This window comes from Fringilla coelebs, assembly GCF_963513975.1.
Source record: "Fringilla coelebs genome assembly, chromosome: 25".
In the NCBI taxonomy this organism is placed as follows: Eukaryota; Metazoa; Chordata; class Aves; order Passeriformes; family Fringillidae; genus Fringilla; species Fringilla coelebs.
The window spans coordinates 1989390-2005499 of NC_140051.1; the positions used below are offsets into that span (position 1 = coordinate 1989390).

Consider the following 16110-nt stretch of genomic DNA (forward strand, 5'->3'; position numbering starts at 1 on the left):
GGGTCGTTTGAGGTCATTTGAGGTCCTGTTTGGGGTTACTTTAGGTCATAGGGGTTACTTTAGGTCATTTGAGTTCCCAGTAATTAATCAAGGGCTCAGATGAGGACACAGGAATTAATTCTTATGAGCTGGGGCCAAAGGGGAAGGGACACGTTGGTGTCACCCATCATTTGCCCTCTGCCCTCTCAGGGTAGTGACAGGGGTGGTTATTAGCTTTATTAATATATTTATTAATTAGTAGTGTTAGTTCATTAGTGTTTGTTATCATCTCCTGTCTGCATTAGCATCTACAGTATTGGTATTAGCTATTAATTAAATGACCAATAAATTCTAATAGTAAATTCTATTTACAATATTATTTTTTGAGATGCAGTGGTATTGCAGCCTAAAACTAGGATTATGTATTTTTATTACTATTTATTATTATTATCATTAGTATTATTATATATGTAAATATATAAAATAATAATTAATATGTTTCTATTTATATTAGAATGAATAGATTAGCATTGGCAGTAACTAGTGCATTATTAGCAGCCACAGGGGCAGAAATGGATCCTGCTGGAACCTCCATGGGATTATGGAATGCCCTTCCCACCCTTCTGTCTGTGGGAACAAACTCCACCACTCAGCTTTGAATCCATACTTTATTTTCACATATATAAAAAAAAAAACCTTGCAAGTATCGGACAACCAAAAAAAAAAAAAAAAAGAGAAATAAAACTCCTGGAAATGTACACACAATCCAACAAAAATATATATAAACCAAAGCTTTTGCTCGGACACCACGTGGAGCAGGCGGGGACAGCTCCCCTCTGGCAGGGCTGGGACAGCCAGGGGACGAAGCCTTGTGGCCAGCAGAGCTCAGAGGAGGGGACTGAGAGGCAGGAGGGGCTGATCCCTCTGGGGTGAGGCAGGGGAGGCTGGCACAGAAGCTCAGGGAAGGTTCTTGCCCTTCTCCTCTCCTCCCCGTGGGGCCAGAGGTGGCAGCAAAGCACAGAGAGGAGTTTGACCTGGGGCTGGCAATGGCTGAGCGCAAAAAAACCCTGAGACGTCACTGACTGGCCCTGTCCAATGTTGAATTTAAGCCTGTGGGAGCTCTGGGTCCTGCTGTTGCAGCATCCCTACAATAAACCAGATTCAGTGGGGAGAGAGAGCCCTGCCCCTCGAGTCAGCACAGCTCCAAACCCTCCAGCCTTTCAGGAGATTGGCACCCCTTCCTTGCTCTGCCAGCTCCTCTCCTCCTGTGGGATCACAGCACCGCTGGGATAAACTGACCCAGGAACATTCAAAGGCAAAGCAAAGCACTCAAACCCTCTCAGAAGCTGCAAACACCTCTCTAACACACCCCCCCTTCCACTCCTCTCTCCTCCAACCACTACACCTAACTCTCCTCCTGCACCCACTACAGCTAAGGTGCCTCAGACATCCCAAAAACTGAATTTCACCAGCCTCTCTGAGCAAGGTCAGGGTAAAAAGAATGTGTCAAAACCTTCCCACAACATGTACAGAACAGATTACCTGAAAAAGCCTCAAATCCTTCCACCAAGTAGGGATTAATGGGATATAATTCTTCCTAATATTGCTGTGGCTTCTCTGGAGTAGTAAAGCGAGTCCAGCTTTGCTGCTAAGGCAACACCTGCGAGCCCAGGGCTGAGGTAATGGCCAGGTGAGTCAGGGAGGTGTCCCCAGCACGGTGACACTCGGCTGGCCGTGCTCCCCAGGGGCTGGAGCAGGGGTGGGAGAAGGCAATCCAAGAGCAGGAAAGGTTTGAAGGAAGAAAGCACTTAGTAGGTTTCTTCTCTAGTTTCTCAGATCGATGTATTTCTCGCTCTTCAGTTCCGCCAGAAGAGAAAGGGAGAAGGAAAACACACAGTTAGGGAGGAACACAAACCCAACCCTCTGCTGCAGGGGTGGCAGTGGCACACACAGAGGGTTGGGGACAGCTGGGGCCCCCCAGGGTGGCACTCATCCCGAGGGGAGGGGAGTGTGAGCTGTGCAGAGCCAGGCAGGGGCTCTCTCCTGGCCCAAGGCGAATAAAAGCACAGTGGGCTCAGGGCTGCATCTGGTGGCTGGCGTGGACAGTCGTGCCCAGCAGTGACACTGTGAAAAGCTGCTCCACCCCAGGACAGGGGAACACACATGCCCCAAAAGACTCATCCCAAGATCTCTGGCTCAGAGGAATCATTCCTGCAGCCTCTGCTCTGACTTCTGGCCAGACATCTTTCTATTTTAGTTCCTTCCCCTCGGGGAGCCTGGCTGCTGCTCCACGGAAGGGGCAGAGCCCAGCAAGGCACTGCCTCGAGCAGAGCTTTGTCACCTCCCAGAACTGTCCCCTCCCCTCCCTCCCACGGCCCCCCCGAGCGCTGCTGATGGATGATGGAGGCCCGTGCAGTGCCGGAGGAGGGGAGCAAAGCTTTACCTGGGTGCAGCCCCGGCCCCGAACTGCGCCCGCAGCCCCGGAGCGGCCCCGGGCGGTGCCGAGCTCGGTCCTACCTGGTCAGCTGCGGCTCTCTTCTCGCCGTTGGCGCCCTGCAGGAGCCCCTCCTCTTCGGAAAGTTTATCTGACTTAACTTCAACTACAATCTTGTCTTTACGGGCCTCTGGCTTTGTGCTAGAGGAGGGAGGTGACAATTTTTGAGATGCGTTGGCAATACCCAGGAGGGCTCGTGGCTGGCCGAGCCCTGGGGCTCCATCTCAAGGGACCAGAGCGCTGGGGTCAAAGAGACTCCAGCTCACAGAAAGCTTTGGACTGCCCAGGGAGGGGGCCCTTGGCTGCTCTACCACTCTGCTGTCTCCTCCCTGCACGGCAGTGCCCTGTGGGAAGCTGGAAAAGCCACCAAGCCCCCGGCGCGGTGCCCCCGAGGCCGCACTCCCGCCCGGGCAGGGAGAGCTGGAGCGGTGAGATGGGATGGGATGGGAAGCATGAGTGATATCAGGCACCCCCAGCCCCACAGCCCCTGGGGGATAGGTGGCAGTGCTTACATGTCCTGCTTCCCAGCACGGCCACACGGGATCTTGCCTTTCTTGTGCAGGAAGTAGATGACAGCGCCCAGCACAGCCACCACGAGGATGGCCACGATGATGGCCACGATGATCACCCCTTGGCTCTCTGCTGTGGACTTTTGATCTAAACAAAATGGGGAGAGGAAGAAATTAATGTCCCACTGTGACCCCCTCCAGCTTCTCTTCTGTGTTAGGAAAGGGCCCTTCCTCCCAAAAAAGCTCCAGTGCTTCCCCAGCTGCCTGCAGGATGCAGATTTCAGCACAGAAATGCTCTGCTGGGGCAGTTTCTGTAGGAACACAGAAATTCTGCTCTGGATTGCCATGCCCCATGTGCCATGGGAGGGTGGATAACAGGAATTCCTGCAAGGCACCAGGCCAACCCACTCTGCTTCCTTGCCCAGCAGGTTTGGGCTGCAAGAAGCTGCACTTGGTGGCCTGGCTGAGGACAAGCAAGCGGCTTCCCACCGCTGGGGACAGAGCCTCAGCCTCCTGCCTGGCTTGGCAGGGAGAGAAGCAGTGCAGAGCCAACAGCCAAGCTCCCTCCCCAGGCTAGAGGTGAGCATAACTCCTGTCCTGATGGACACCAGCAGCAGACTGACCTTTCCTGATGGAATCATCTGGAAGAGCAGGAAGGGAGGGAAAGACACCGAGCTCAGCCCCCCCAGGGCAGCACGGCACAGCCGGCGCCTGGGCCAGGGGGGACTGACACTGCTGGGGGGGCTCTGGGACAGAAAGCAGGGCCTGACACTCACCCACCACCAGCTGGATGCGCTCCTCGCTGAAGCCCAGCCTGTTGGACACACGGCACATGGCTCCCGCCCGCAGCAGGTCGTGGCTCACCCGCACCGTCAGGTTGCTGGCGATGTGCTGGTTGTCCACGTACTCGTGAGCCTGGGCAGGGCAGGCAGGGCAGGGTTCAGTGCCTGGGCAGCCCCTCAGACATGCCAGGCTGGCCGCTCCCAGCTCTCACCGTGCCGTTGATGCTCCACTGCACCGTGGGTGGGGGGAAGGCGATGGCCTTGCAGGTCAGGTTGATCACCTCGTCCTGGCGCACGTACAGCGGGGAGCTGATGGCCACGATCCGCGGCTTCCCTGGGGGCAGGCAGGGGACATCAGCACCCACAGCTCCCAGGGAATGGCTACAGGGCAGGCAGGGGTCAGCCAGCACCCACAGCTCCCAGGGAATGGGTACAGGGCAGGCAGGGGTCACCCAGCACCCACAGCTCCCAGGGAATGGGTGCTGGGCAGGCAGGGGTCACCCAGCACCCACAGCTCCCAGAGAATGGGTGCTGGGCAGGCAGGGGTCACCCAGCACCCACAGCTCCCAGGGAATGGCTACAGGGCAGGCAGGGGTCACCCAGCACCCACAGCTTCCAAGGAATGGGTGCTGGGCAGGCAGGGGTCACCCAGCACCCACAGCTCCCAGGGAATGGGTGCTGGGCAGGCAGGGGTCACCCAGCACCCACAGCTCCCAGGGAATGGGTACAGAGCAGGCAGGGGTCAGCCAGCACCCACAGCTCCCAGGGAATGGGTGCTGGGCAGGCAGGGCTCTCCCAGCACCCACAGCTCCCAGGGAACAGGGGCTGGGCAGGCAGAGGTCACTCTGCACCCAGGGGTCACTCTGCACCCACAGCTCCCAGGGAATGGGTGCTGGGCAGGCAGGGGTCACCCAGCACCCAGGGGTCACCCAACACCCACAGCTTCCAAGGAATGGGTGCTGGACAAGCACAGGTCACTCTGCACCCACAGCTTCCAAGGAATGGGTGCTGGGCAGGCAGGGGTCACTCTGCACCCAGGGGTCACTCTGTACCCACAGCTCCCAGGGAAATGGGTGCTGGGCAGGGAGGCAGGGGTCACTCTGCACCCAGGGGTCACTCTGCACCCACAGCTCCCAGGGAATGGGTGCTGGACAGGCAGGGGTCACCCAGCACCCAGGCCAGGTCTTACCCTCGACAGCCACGGACACCTTCTTGCTCTGCTCCAGCCCTGGCACGCTCGGGGCCATCACCTTGCAGCTGAAGGTGTTGGACTTTTCGAAGGTGAGGTTGCTCAGGAAGAGTTGGTTCCCTTCCACCAGCTTCTTGCCCTGTTGGGAAGGAATGTCCCCAGCAATGAGCCCTCTGTGCCCACGTCCCAGAGGGGTGCAGCAATCCCACACACAGCGAGGGAGCCTGCAAGCACAGGACCTCCCTGCAGTCCTGGCCAGGAGGTGACAATATTGGGGTGACAATGCAGGTCCATGAAAGAGGGAATCCTTCCCCTGGCCTTTCAGGAGAGATGGAACAAGATCCTGACTCTGTCTGATTTGCTGCAAAGCCCAGGCTGAGCCTGAGCATGACAGAACTGGCATGATAACTCACCTTGTCATCCCTCCATTGGTATTTCAGGCCCACAGGGCTGTGGGCATCACAGCTCAGCATCACACTGTCCCCTTCACGAAGAGTCGAGGATGGCTCCATCTTCACATGGACCCCTTCAATGTCTAGGAGAGGGATGGAGACCAGGGCAGGATGAGCAGAAGGGACAAAACACCCACCATAAGGTCCACAGGGTCTGTTCCCCTCTCTCTTACAGTTCACAACGAGATCCACATCCTCCTCTATCTGCGACATATCATCCAGGTCCAGGGACTGGCACCTGTAGGTGCCACTGTTGGTCTTGTTCACATCGTGCAGCTTCAGGACGCCGCTGTCAGGCTCTGCCAGCCATGTCAGATCCTGCCACTCATCCTCCAGCTGCAGACAGTGGGCACAGAGCAGAGTCCTTAGCCCCACACAGGCCCCCTCCCACCCAGCCACTGCTCCCCCTCCCCAGGATCCTCCGGGCAGGGGACAAGGAGCAACCAGGAGATGTTTGCCAAGGTCCCCTCCAGCCTCACGTTTTTCTTATAGAAGCTGAAGACGGGTTGTGGGTTCCCATCAGCCTCGCAGACCAGTGTCACATTGTCCCCTTCTTTCACCAGCATCGAGGATGGCACCACCTTCAGCTTCAAGTTCTCGGAGGGGTCTGGGGACAGGGATGGGCAGAGTCAGCGCCCACCCCACTGCAGGGCACCGGCGCGGCCCCCCCGGCCCCAGACTCACAGAAGATGTTGACCTTGACCTCCTGTGAGTCCAGGGCGTGCCTGTGTCCCCGCAGCCAGTAGTGCACGGTGCAGTGGTAGCGGGAGTGGCGGTCCTGGCGCGTGACGGGCGCGTACAGCGTGCTGCTCACCGTGTACAGCCCGCTCGACTCGCGCGTCAGCGTCGACGGCATCAAAACCTCTGCGGGGGACACAGACACACGGGAGGGCTTAGACACACTCAGTTCATGAACAGGCTCTTCGTTAGGGTTTTTTTCTCTTGGGAAGCTGAGGAGCTTCAGCTTCTCCACGTTTTGCTGCTTTGGAATGTGATTTGGAGAACTGACCAATGACAGCCACCTGTGTCGAGGCTGTGAGCAGTCACAAGATTTTATTATCATTCTTTCTATTCCTTGCCAGCCTTCTGATGAAATCCCTTCTTCTATTCTTTTAATATAGTTATAAATTATAATTTTCTTTTAATATATATCACAAAATAATAAATCATAGAGCCGAGAGTCTCGTCTCTTCCCTCGTTCTAGGACCCCTGTGATCACCACCACACTGGCTCCCTGGGGTTCTCTGGCTGCCAGCCAGCCCCCAGCCCCTCTGCTGAGCTGGTTGCCCATCCCCACCCGACTCACGGTTCTCCTGGGCGTGCAGCTGCTCCCCGTTCTTGTGCCACGTGATGTTGGGAGGTGGGAAGCTGTTTTTGCTCACGCACCTGGCAATCTGTGGTGGCAGAGACAGCCGTGAGCACAGGTCAGGGTTAGCAGGCAGCCTCCCCGTCCCCTGTGTGCAGCCTCTCCTCACCTCTGGGATTTCACTGCTGTGCACAGGGATGCCTCCTGAGTAGGGCTCAATCTCAGGGGTCGTGGGCACCTCTGGAAAGAGAAACCACCCCACACATGTTAGGAGGGATGGGTTGGGATGGGATCCCTGCCAGCCCCCAGAGCAGCCAGGCTTGCTGCCCTCCCATGTCACTCACTGTAGACCCTGAGCTCGGTGCTGTTCTCGCCCACGCCGTAGCTGCCAGCTCCAACCTGGCACATGAAGGTCTTGGGGTCCTGCAGTGTCACTGCACTGATGGACAGGGACTTGTCCTCCCCCAGTGACAGCCGCTTCCTGTAGTCCGTGTCGTCCTCCAGGACCCCGCTGGCCGTGACGTGGTACAGCCTCACCTGCTTGTTGCTGCGGTCCACCTGCAAGGTGAGGGGCCAGGCTGGGCTGGGCAGCCCGGCAGGAAGCCCTGGGCTGGTTGCCCCCCCAGCCCAGCAGCCAGAGCTGCTCTCCCAGGCCAGCACTCACGTAGAACCAGTCGATGTAGGTGTAGGAAGCATTCTCGGGGATGTAGAAGTTGCACTCGATCCTGGCTGTGTCCCCCACCTCCACCTCCACCACAGGTGGCATGGAGATCTCCAGCTTGCTGGCTGCAGCTGTGGGGCAGAATTTGCTGTTAGGAGCAGGAAGAACAGGGAATGATGTGCTGTCCAAGCACAGCCTGTGCCCATCTCCATCCCCCAAAAGCTGTGGGGCAGAGCCGTGCCTTGTGCTCTACACACTGTGTCCCTGCCCAGCAGGAGTGACAGCCAGGACCCCACTGTCTCCTTCAGCATCCACAGGGAGCCCACGGGCTCAGGCCAGCAATCCTGTACCCAAAGAGGGGACATGGCATGTTGTGCCCCCACCAGCTGTGTCCCCAGGACACAGAAGGGAGGCAGCACGTCCCCAGCCACCACGGCCTTGGCACTCCCAGGTCCCTCCACAAGCTTGGACCCTGCCACCCCAGCAGGAGCCCAGCAGGTAAAGGATCCATCCCTGCAGCATTCCCAAGGCTTCCCCTGGCTGCTGCTCTGCTCCCTGCCCAGCTCTGCCCACCCACGGCACAGGGCCCATCCCTGCACCCCACCTTCCTCCCAGCCCAGCCACCCACAGCAGTAATGGAGCTGCTGGCGCTGCTCCAGGGAGGATGGGAAAGGTAATGGCTATTGATCAGGGCAGGACAGGGCACGGAGCAGCTTCCCAAGGGATTGGGAGCAGAGCAGCCTCAGCCGGGCAGAGCAGACACGAGGGCGGCACCACAGCAAGGCTGGGAGCGTCACTGCCACCATCCCTGCCAAAGCAAAGAGGGGTCTGCAAGCCCTGGGCTGGCACACGGCCCTGCAGAGGGGACAACAGCCTGTCCCCAAGCAACAGAGCCAGCCCAGGTATGGGAGCAGGGGACGAGAGGCTTGGAGGAAGCAGCTGTGTCAACATCTCCCTTGATAGCGCCCGCTCCGTAACAGCCACCACAGGGCGACTTCAAAGGGCAGCGCCGTGCCCACAAATTGCTCTTTGTTTGGAGTGGGTTTGTGGTGGCACAAAGCCAAAACACAGCCAGGAGCCCTTCTGCCACAGCAAAGGCCCCGACACGCAGGACCAGCCACCTCAGAGCTCCCCAACACACAGGGTTTGGCCCTTGCCCATCCCCTCAGCGTGTTGCAGTTGGCACAGAGAGATGAGAAATCACAGCACAGCAAAGAAGGTGCTGGAAAAACAGGTGAAAGTCCCAGAGATAAGCACGCAGCAGGGACAGGAAACTGGCTGAGAGTACAAAGGGAAAAGATAACTTTGCACAGGAGGCAGCTGCCCACCTGTACAGCCACGACCTGGCCGCCTGCTGCAGGAGGGCACCTGCACAACTGGGCAAGCCTGGGGCTGGGGCGTGTGCCTGCTGACCCCACACTGCCTCCCCTGAGCCCTGGTGCTCTGAGCTGCATGCAGCCAGGCCAGACTTTGCCTCTCCATCATTTCAGACCTTCGGCAAGGGCCCCAGGCAGAGCCAGCCCCTGGGAGAGCAGCCGGCCCTCCCCCTGACCCGCTCGGCATGAGAGCCCTCAACCAGGCAACGGAGCAACCGAAACCATGAGCTCAGAGCTGGAGAATGGCTGGCATCCGGGGCTGGCATGAGGATTACAACCCTCCCAGCCATCCACTGCCCTTGAGGAGGCTGACACGGCCGCTGCAGCCCCCACCCCGCCTGGAAAAAGGGCTCACTGCTCCCCACCTCCTCCGGGACAGGCTGGAAGAGGGACACAAGGGGACACTCACAAGGTCCCCCACAGTCCTGTGGACACAAGGCTCGCTTCTACAGCTCCGAGACCTTTTGCTATGTGCGTGGGCAGGCTAAAGAGGCACTGGGCACAGCCAGCCTGGCACAGCAGGCCCCGGGGACTTGGCAATCCTCCCTTGTGCCCAGTGCAGCTGCAGGTTTGGTGATGGAACCTGGGGACATCCATCAGCCACGCGTGGAGCAGCCCAGCTGCAGCACCGAGCTCCATCCACCCCAAGTGCCTGGCACAGCTCCAGCCGGAGACCTCGAGATCTGGAGAGGGCGTCTGCAGGGAGCGAGCAGGGAAGGAAGGAGAGCCCCCGTGCCTTTTCCATCTGGCTGGCGGACAGCCGGCCGGCAGCCAGAACTCCGCAGGAACAAAGATTTGCTTTTAGAGCTGGGGAAGGGGGTGGGGAGCAGCACAGTCCCTCGCCAGCCTCCTGCAGAGCCGAGGTGTGTGGCGAGAAGGCGAGAAGTGCGGCTGCGTTGGCGGCACGGAGCCCCTGGCCCGGGGCAGGAGGAGAGAGAGGCACCGCAGGGCTCTGGAGCCGCACATGGGATGCCTGAGGTTTCCGTGGGTTTCTGTTCCCCTCTCAGGGAAACCAGCTGCGGCCAGATCCCGCCTGCTGCCGGCACAGCCGCACATGCTACCCCCTCCTATTCCTTCAGGAAGATCCACCAGCCGGGGTGCCCCAAAAGAGCATCACCCGCACCCTGTCTTCTTCACTGAGAGAAGAAAGAGGGTGCAGAGCGCCAGCCCCGCAGGAAGCAGCACCACCAGCAGCGCCCAACACCTCCTCACACCAACAGCCTCCGCCCAGCCCGCACCCTGCCCGGGATGGGGACGGGGCCAGGGCTCTGCTGCAGCGGGGACCAGCACCTTGCGCCCCAAAACACTTGGGCACAGACCCAAAACTACCCCACCACCCTGTCAGGACCCTGTCATGTGCACCTGGAGAGGCAAAGCTCTCAACCCCAGCCCGCAGCTGGGTGACAACATGCAGACACCTCTCTAACAGCCAGACGGCGGTGCACAAAGGGATGGGGGGCTCAGGCAGCCCCGGGGTGTGCTCAGCCCCCCATTCCAGCAGCGCTGGCTGGCCTGGGAATGCCTTGGCTGTGGCCCCTTGCGCTTCTGGGAAGCATCAAGCCTTTCACGTGTCTGGGCTTCCAAATAAACCGACGCCGCCAACCATTGAGAGACTCCTGGCTCCGCACATGGGCTGTGGGAAGGGGATCCCGGCACAGGACGGGGGTGGGAGCAGCCTGCTCTAGACTGCGCTCGGAGCCTGCCTTTGGCTCCAACACCTCGGCCTGGGCAGGTTCCCAGCGCCGGGGCCACCTCCGCAGCTCAGCGGGGCAGGGAGCAGCCAGCGCACCGGGACCGCTCCCGGGGTCCCGGCGAGCGGAGGGCAGGATGCGGGGAGCGGGGCAGGGCAGGAAGCGCAGCCACCCCCCGAGGGTGAAAATGGACTGGAAAGTGGATAAAAAAAGAAAGGACGAAAAAAGCCAAGAGAAACACAGCGCTCAGGGGAAAACTCCTTAGAAGGAAAGGGGTGGATGCTTCCTAACAACAACCAGCTCACCCCGGTGCGCGCTGGACGCACGTGGGTCACCCCTCAACCTGCGCTGAGCTGGGGGGCCGCAGAGGGGTCCCGAGAGCGGGACGGGGCACGCAGACCCGCCCCGCCTCGGATCGCGGGGCCGTCCGGGCGGGGACACACGCTGGGAAGGGCCGATCCCACCTGGGCTGCCCCGACCCCGCGATCCGAGCATTCCCGGAGCCGCGCCAGGCACCGCCCGAGGGGCGCAGCGCTCCCGGCTGCCGGCGCCGGCCCCGCCGCGGCTCTGCGGGGACACCTCTCCGGCGGCCACCTCGGGGAGCTGCACAGAGGCGAAGTGCAGCCCCGCACCCCCGCTGCAGCCCGGTGTCCCCCGGGGCTAAGGGCATCCCCGCCAGGGCTCCGAGGGACCCCGCGCGGCACCCCGGGGCGCTCCGCAGGTGCGCGCGTCCGCCCGGCCCCAGCCCCGCACCGCCCGGCCCTTCCCGCAGCCACTCACCGCAGCAGAGCAGGAGGCAGCAGCCCCAGCCCAGGGCGAGCCCCGCCGGCCGCCGCCCCCCAGCCATGCCCGCCGCCGGCCGCCCGAGACTGAGCGGGGCCGCGGTCTGACGTCAGGCGGAGGAGGAGGAGGAGGAGGAGGAGGAGGAGGAGGAGAGGAGAAGGAAGGCGCGGTGCCTGCCCACCGCCTGCAGCCGCTTATCACCCCCAGCAGCAGCCGGGTGGGCGCCGTCGCCGCCCAGCCCCGCAGCGCGGTGTCCGGCCCCGCACGGCCGCGGGCAGCGCTCGGCCCGGCCCCCAGCCCAGCCCGGCCCCCGCCCCGCTCGGACCGGCCCCAGCTGCGCCGGAGGGGCTCGCAGACCTGCCAGCTCCTGCCTGTCGGGGCGTGCACGGGCTGAGGCAGGCAGACAGCCGGGCGCTGGAGGTGGAATCACTCAGAGACCCAGAGAAGGGGGCTGAGGCGTGGGATGTGTTTTTCAGAGTGTTTGGGGAATGCCGGCGACGCGACAATCCCTGAGAGTCCAACGTGCAGGTAGCAGTGGCGATAATCAGAAGTGACCTACTGCCCTGCTCAGCCCCAGCCCCACACTGCCCTAAAGCCCGGCCACAGCTGGGGAGTCACCTTTGAACCCACGAAAAACAAGGACAGACTCAAAACAGGGAGGCAAAACACTCTTTGTCATTGTCTGGGCTCCAAAGGACACCTGGGGGCAGTTTGGGCTGGGGGCGGAGCAGGCTCGTGTCCAGGCGGGCCACCAGGGTCTGCAGAGTTCGCACCTCAGCCCCAGCTGAGCCTCGGTGTCCCCCAGCCCCGCTGGGAGCCCCGTCCTGTCCCCGAGGCGGGGCCCCAGGGCATCCCAGCGATCCGCGGCCCGAGCCCCCGCGCAGCTGTTGTTGAATGGGGCGGCTGTGGAGAAGCTGTTCCCCGCGGTGGCCGGGGCAGCAGCCTGGCCAGGGGCCGGCCCGGGGGCGGGGGGGTTCGCCGAGCTGCACAAGGCTCCCTTTATCCAGGGGTAATCACCCAGCCCGACACAGCCCGGCCCCTCCGGCAGCCCGGGGCAGAGCCGGGAGGAGCACAACAAACCCCGCCAGGTGCTGCGAGTTGCCCACAGCCAGCCACGCAGCACACCCGGCCCCAGCGCCCCTGCCCTGTCACAGCCTGGCTCCGTGCCTCAGTTTCCCCGGGTCAATCAGAGCCAGGGGGGCTGTTGGAGGACAAAGGTTTTCTTCGCCTTCAATGCCGTTTTGCTTCCCCATTCACAGGACAGCCGAAACTCCCTGATTCAGATTCATTCACACATGGGGACAGACCCAGGGCTGTGACAGTGCCCTCCTCTCGCTCTCAGCCCAGACGCTCTGAACTTTGGCACATCCTTTTCTCTCCTCCACTTGCTTTCCCTGCCGCACTCCCGTCCCCCGGCAGCAGGGGCTGCACCCCTCCGACCCGCCCCGAGCCGATCCGCGGCTGGGCTGCAGGTTCCCCCGAGGCACAGCATTCCTCCTGGGAATGCCCAGGCACCTCTCCCTCCTCCAGCCCCCTGTGCTGGCCCCCAGCCCCAGCGCTGCTCCCCGGCCGGTGCCATGCAGCAGCCCTTCCCATGCCCTCCTCCTCCTCCTCCTCCTCCTCCTCCTCCTCTGCATGGCTGACCAGCACCCCCCACAAGACTTTCCCAGCCAAACACACTCAGTGATTCATCGGAAATGATTAAGTTTTTTCCCCAGGAGATCAGTTGCTTAAAATGGCAATGCTGGGCAGCGATAAGGCTGAGAGCCCTCAAGCTGCTGCTGGACAGGGGAGGCCTCCTCCCTTTGCTGGGAAGAACAAGTGCAAGGGAGCTGTGCCATCACCCACGGGATGCTCAGGAGTGGCTCTCCGGCCTCACAGCCTCGGTTTTGGGATGCTCTCACACCTCATGGCAGGAGCTCCCCGTCTCTGGTGGGGAAATCCACCCTGAGTGGGTACCCCGGGCTCAGGGACTCCCTGACAATGTTCTCACTCTTCCCCTCCCTCCAAAGGGCAGGATGCAGCACCGGAGGAGCCTCAGGCTCTGCTCTCCTTGGAGCAGGGAAAGGGATTTTCCACAAAACAACCCTCAGATGCCACCCCTCAAATGCCACCCTGAGAAGGAAGGAGGCCCAGGGGAAAGCATCCACCAAAGTCAAACAAACAAAACGGGAGAACTCGGCTGACACGCCCCTAGTGCATTTTGTTCTGGGGCTAACTTTTATTCTGCGTTAAAAATAAAGCAGAACGTTGCTAAGAAAACCTCTGCAGAAAATTCCCAGCAGTTGGAAAGGGCAATGCCACTCCCTGGGGAAAACAGGCTGGGGAGCATGCCACTCTCAGGCAGCCCCCTGCTCTCTCTGCATGGCTCTGCCTCCAGTTGGTCGGGCTGCAGCCTGCTTAACTTTGAAGAAAACTCGAGCTTTTTTCCCCCTAACAAATGAATAATTCTGGGGAAGAGGGGCAGGATTGGAAATCAAGGCACGAACAGATGGCATGAAATCACCCCGCCACGCTGTGTGTGGCACCCGGCGGGCTCGGGGACTCTGCGTGGGGAGCGTGGCAGCCTGGCCACCTTCATCTTCCCTCCCTGCTGCCTGATCCCACGCCTCCTTGTTTGTCTGCTCGCTTAATAGATTTGGCTGCAGTCCCCACTCGCAGCGATGCACACACACCGTGCATGAGGCTCCTGTGTCGCAGTCCCACGCACACAGCTGGGCTGGGAAAGCCAGGGAGCAGAGGTCTGGACCCACCTGAGGCACAGAGCAGCTCCCACAGCTCCCACTCCCTGGTGCTGGAGGGATTTTGGTGCCTGGGCCCCCACAGCTCCCAGCACTCTCCTCCTCCATCCCTCCTGCCACCTCTCAGATGAGGCTGTGCCTGGGCAGGCAGTTCTGCCCCTGGCAGAGGTGAGGCTTTGCCAGTCCCTGGCACAGCTGCTGGAAATCTGGGATCCACAGGACCCTGCCCAGGGCAGGGCTGATTTCCCGCAGGTTGGGGGAATGATCTGGAAATGTGCAATTTCATTTGCCTCCCTCCTCTGGCTCCTGCTGGGCCTGTCTTTCTGCAGCCAGAGGGGAGTGACGGCCAGCACAGAGCCAGGCCTGGGGCCGTGCATCCCAGCACACAGCACAGCCCCTTCCACCTTGTCCTGCACTCCCAGACGATCCCTGCAGGTGAGGGGACCTTGGGATGCTGCCAGAGGGAGCTGGCCCAGCGCGGGCTGTGCCTGTCCTGACACGCAGCTCGTGTGTCCCAGGTAGGACGGGGCCCTGTGCCTTCCCCGAGCCCTGCAGCCAAGCCCAGAGAAGCTGGGGTGGGCTCTGGGGGTGCTTGAGGCTGCTGTGCCAGCTGCCCCTGTGCACCCTCACCAGTGCCCATGAGATGGGGGCTGGCCCTGGTGCCCATGGGCTGGGGGCTCGCCTGGCTCCCTGCAGGTCTCCAGGGTGGATGGAGGGCAGCTGTGCAGAGTGGAAGGCTCTGGCTGTGTCCAGCCAGGCCTGCACCTCTTCACACAACACCGTCAGGGCTGCCAGGGGCCCCTCTCCCCAGGGAAGGGATGGGATGTGGGCCAGCACTGAGCGTTCCCAAAACGCCCAGGAGCTCCAGCTGCTCTCCTCGCCCTCGGGGCACCTTCTGCCAGTCCCTGCTGCTGCATTTTGGGGGGCTCTGGGGCTTACACAGGGCTTTGCACTCTGGGGTGAGTACAGAAACCCTCCTGGGCTGTCCAGCCTTTGGTTCTCTACTCCCTGGGTGCCATGAGGTCCCTTTGGGGCACCCCTGTCCCATCTCTGTTCACCTCTAGGAGCCCTCTTCAAGTTCTGCATCCTCCAGCTGAGGAAAACGAGGAAAACGCCTCCTTCCAGCCCCCTTCCTCGGCTTGGCTCCCAGTGGCTCCTTTGTGTCTCCTCTCTCCTTCCTCTCCTCTTGTGCAGGGCCTTTCTGAGGGGATTATTAACCATGGCTACGGGGCCTTTGTTCAGGAGGGGCCAGAGCGGGAGCCTGGAGGAGCCAGGAGGGTGGAGAAAGGAAGGACAGGAGCGGAAGAGGGGAAGGAAGGTGGGGAAAGGGGGGGGGGGAAAGGAAGGTGACATCTGGATGCCTGTCACAGAGGAGGAGAGCGATTTTTGAAGCAGCTGTGCGGGGGTGGCCGGGGCTGGGCGGATGCAGGGCAGTGGCAAAGCCCCAAAAAGGAGCTGGGCTGGCAAGGGTCACCCAGCCCGGTGCTGAGAGCTCAGCATCCTGCCCTGCTGATGGTGCTGCTGACAGAGGACACAAGCAGCAGCCCAGGGTTCCAGGAGGCTTTGAGGGCTGGTGGGTGGCTCACAGGGGAGGCAGGGAAGGCTGTGGAGCTTCCCTTGCTCCCTGCCTCGGGAGCTGCGTGCGGGGTGGATGGACAAGGACAGCTGGAGAGAACCTTATCCAGCTGAGAGCCACTGCCAAGGCAGGGGGAGAAGGAGCCCTCTGCCCAGGGCTGTCACTGGGCATCCTGGGGGTGCAGGAGCCCCAGGGCCCGGAGCAGGTGCAGCCCTGGGACAGGGTGTGACAGCCACGTTCTGCCCCGGCTCACACGCCTTCAGCCGGGCTGGTCACGTCCGTGTCCCAGGCTGCTCTCCCGGCCTGGGAGCACTGTGGGCACGGAGCAAGGGGCAGGATTTGGGGATGGGTACTGATGGGGGAAGCCAGGAGCTATTTATAAACCATCCTTTTCCTTGGGAGCACTTCCGAGTGCATCTCCCCCAGCGCCCGGCCGGAAAATGGCCCCATTGTGCTGGCGCCGGCTGGGACGGGGCTGGGCACTCACCCACACAATGGCAGATGATGGGTCCAGGGCTGGGCACTCACCCACACGATGGCAGATGATGGGTCCAGGGCTGGGCACTCACCC

At 61.3% G+C, this 16110-nt stretch overlaps 1 protein-coding gene across 2 annotated transcripts; it reads right to left on the reverse strand.

Annotated features, from left to right (window-relative positions):
* Window positions 1-628: 628 nt before the first annotated feature.
* Window positions 629-11430, reverse strand: MCAM (melanoma cell adhesion molecule). Of its 2 annotated transcripts, XM_084221441.1 has the most exons (15): window positions 11220-11429; window positions 7376-7503; window positions 7056-7269; window positions 6881-6951; window positions 6712-6799; window positions 6090-6269; window positions 5885-6012; window positions 5579-5741; window positions 5367-5488; window positions 4954-5092; window positions 3977-4098; window positions 3759-3897; window positions 2986-3130; window positions 2497-2614; window positions 629-1833 (listed from the first exon to the last, which is right to left on the reverse strand). In XM_084221441.1, the coding sequence occupies exons 1-15, from the start codon at window positions 11284-11286 to the stop codon at window positions 1804-1806; spliced, it is 1854 nt and encodes a 617-aa protein (XP_084077567.1). In that variant the 5' UTR covers window positions 11287-11429; the 3' UTR covers window positions 629-1803. The 2 variants fall into 2 exon arrangements, with proteins under 2 accessions (XP_084077567.1, XP_084077568.1); XM_084221442.1 differs by lacking the exon at window positions 2497-2614 and having other exon boundaries at window positions 11220-11430.
* Window positions 11431-16110: the final 4680 nt, after the last annotated feature.

Bases quoted from the DNA above. Each gene is read 5' to 3' on its own strand.
- MCAM (XM_084221441.1), bottom strand. From the start codon at position 11,286: ATGGCTGGGGGGCGGCGGCCGGCGGGGCTCGCCCTGGGCTGGGGCTGC. The intron at 6,013-6,089 runs GTGAGTCTGGGG...CCCTGTCCCCAG, and splicing joins GGTCAAGGTCAACATCTTCT to ACCCCTCCGAGAACTTGAAG. The intron at 2,615-2,985 runs GTAAGCACTGCC...TCCCTCCTCTAG, and splicing joins CGTGCTGGGAAGCAGGACAT to CACAAAGCCAGAGGCCCGTA.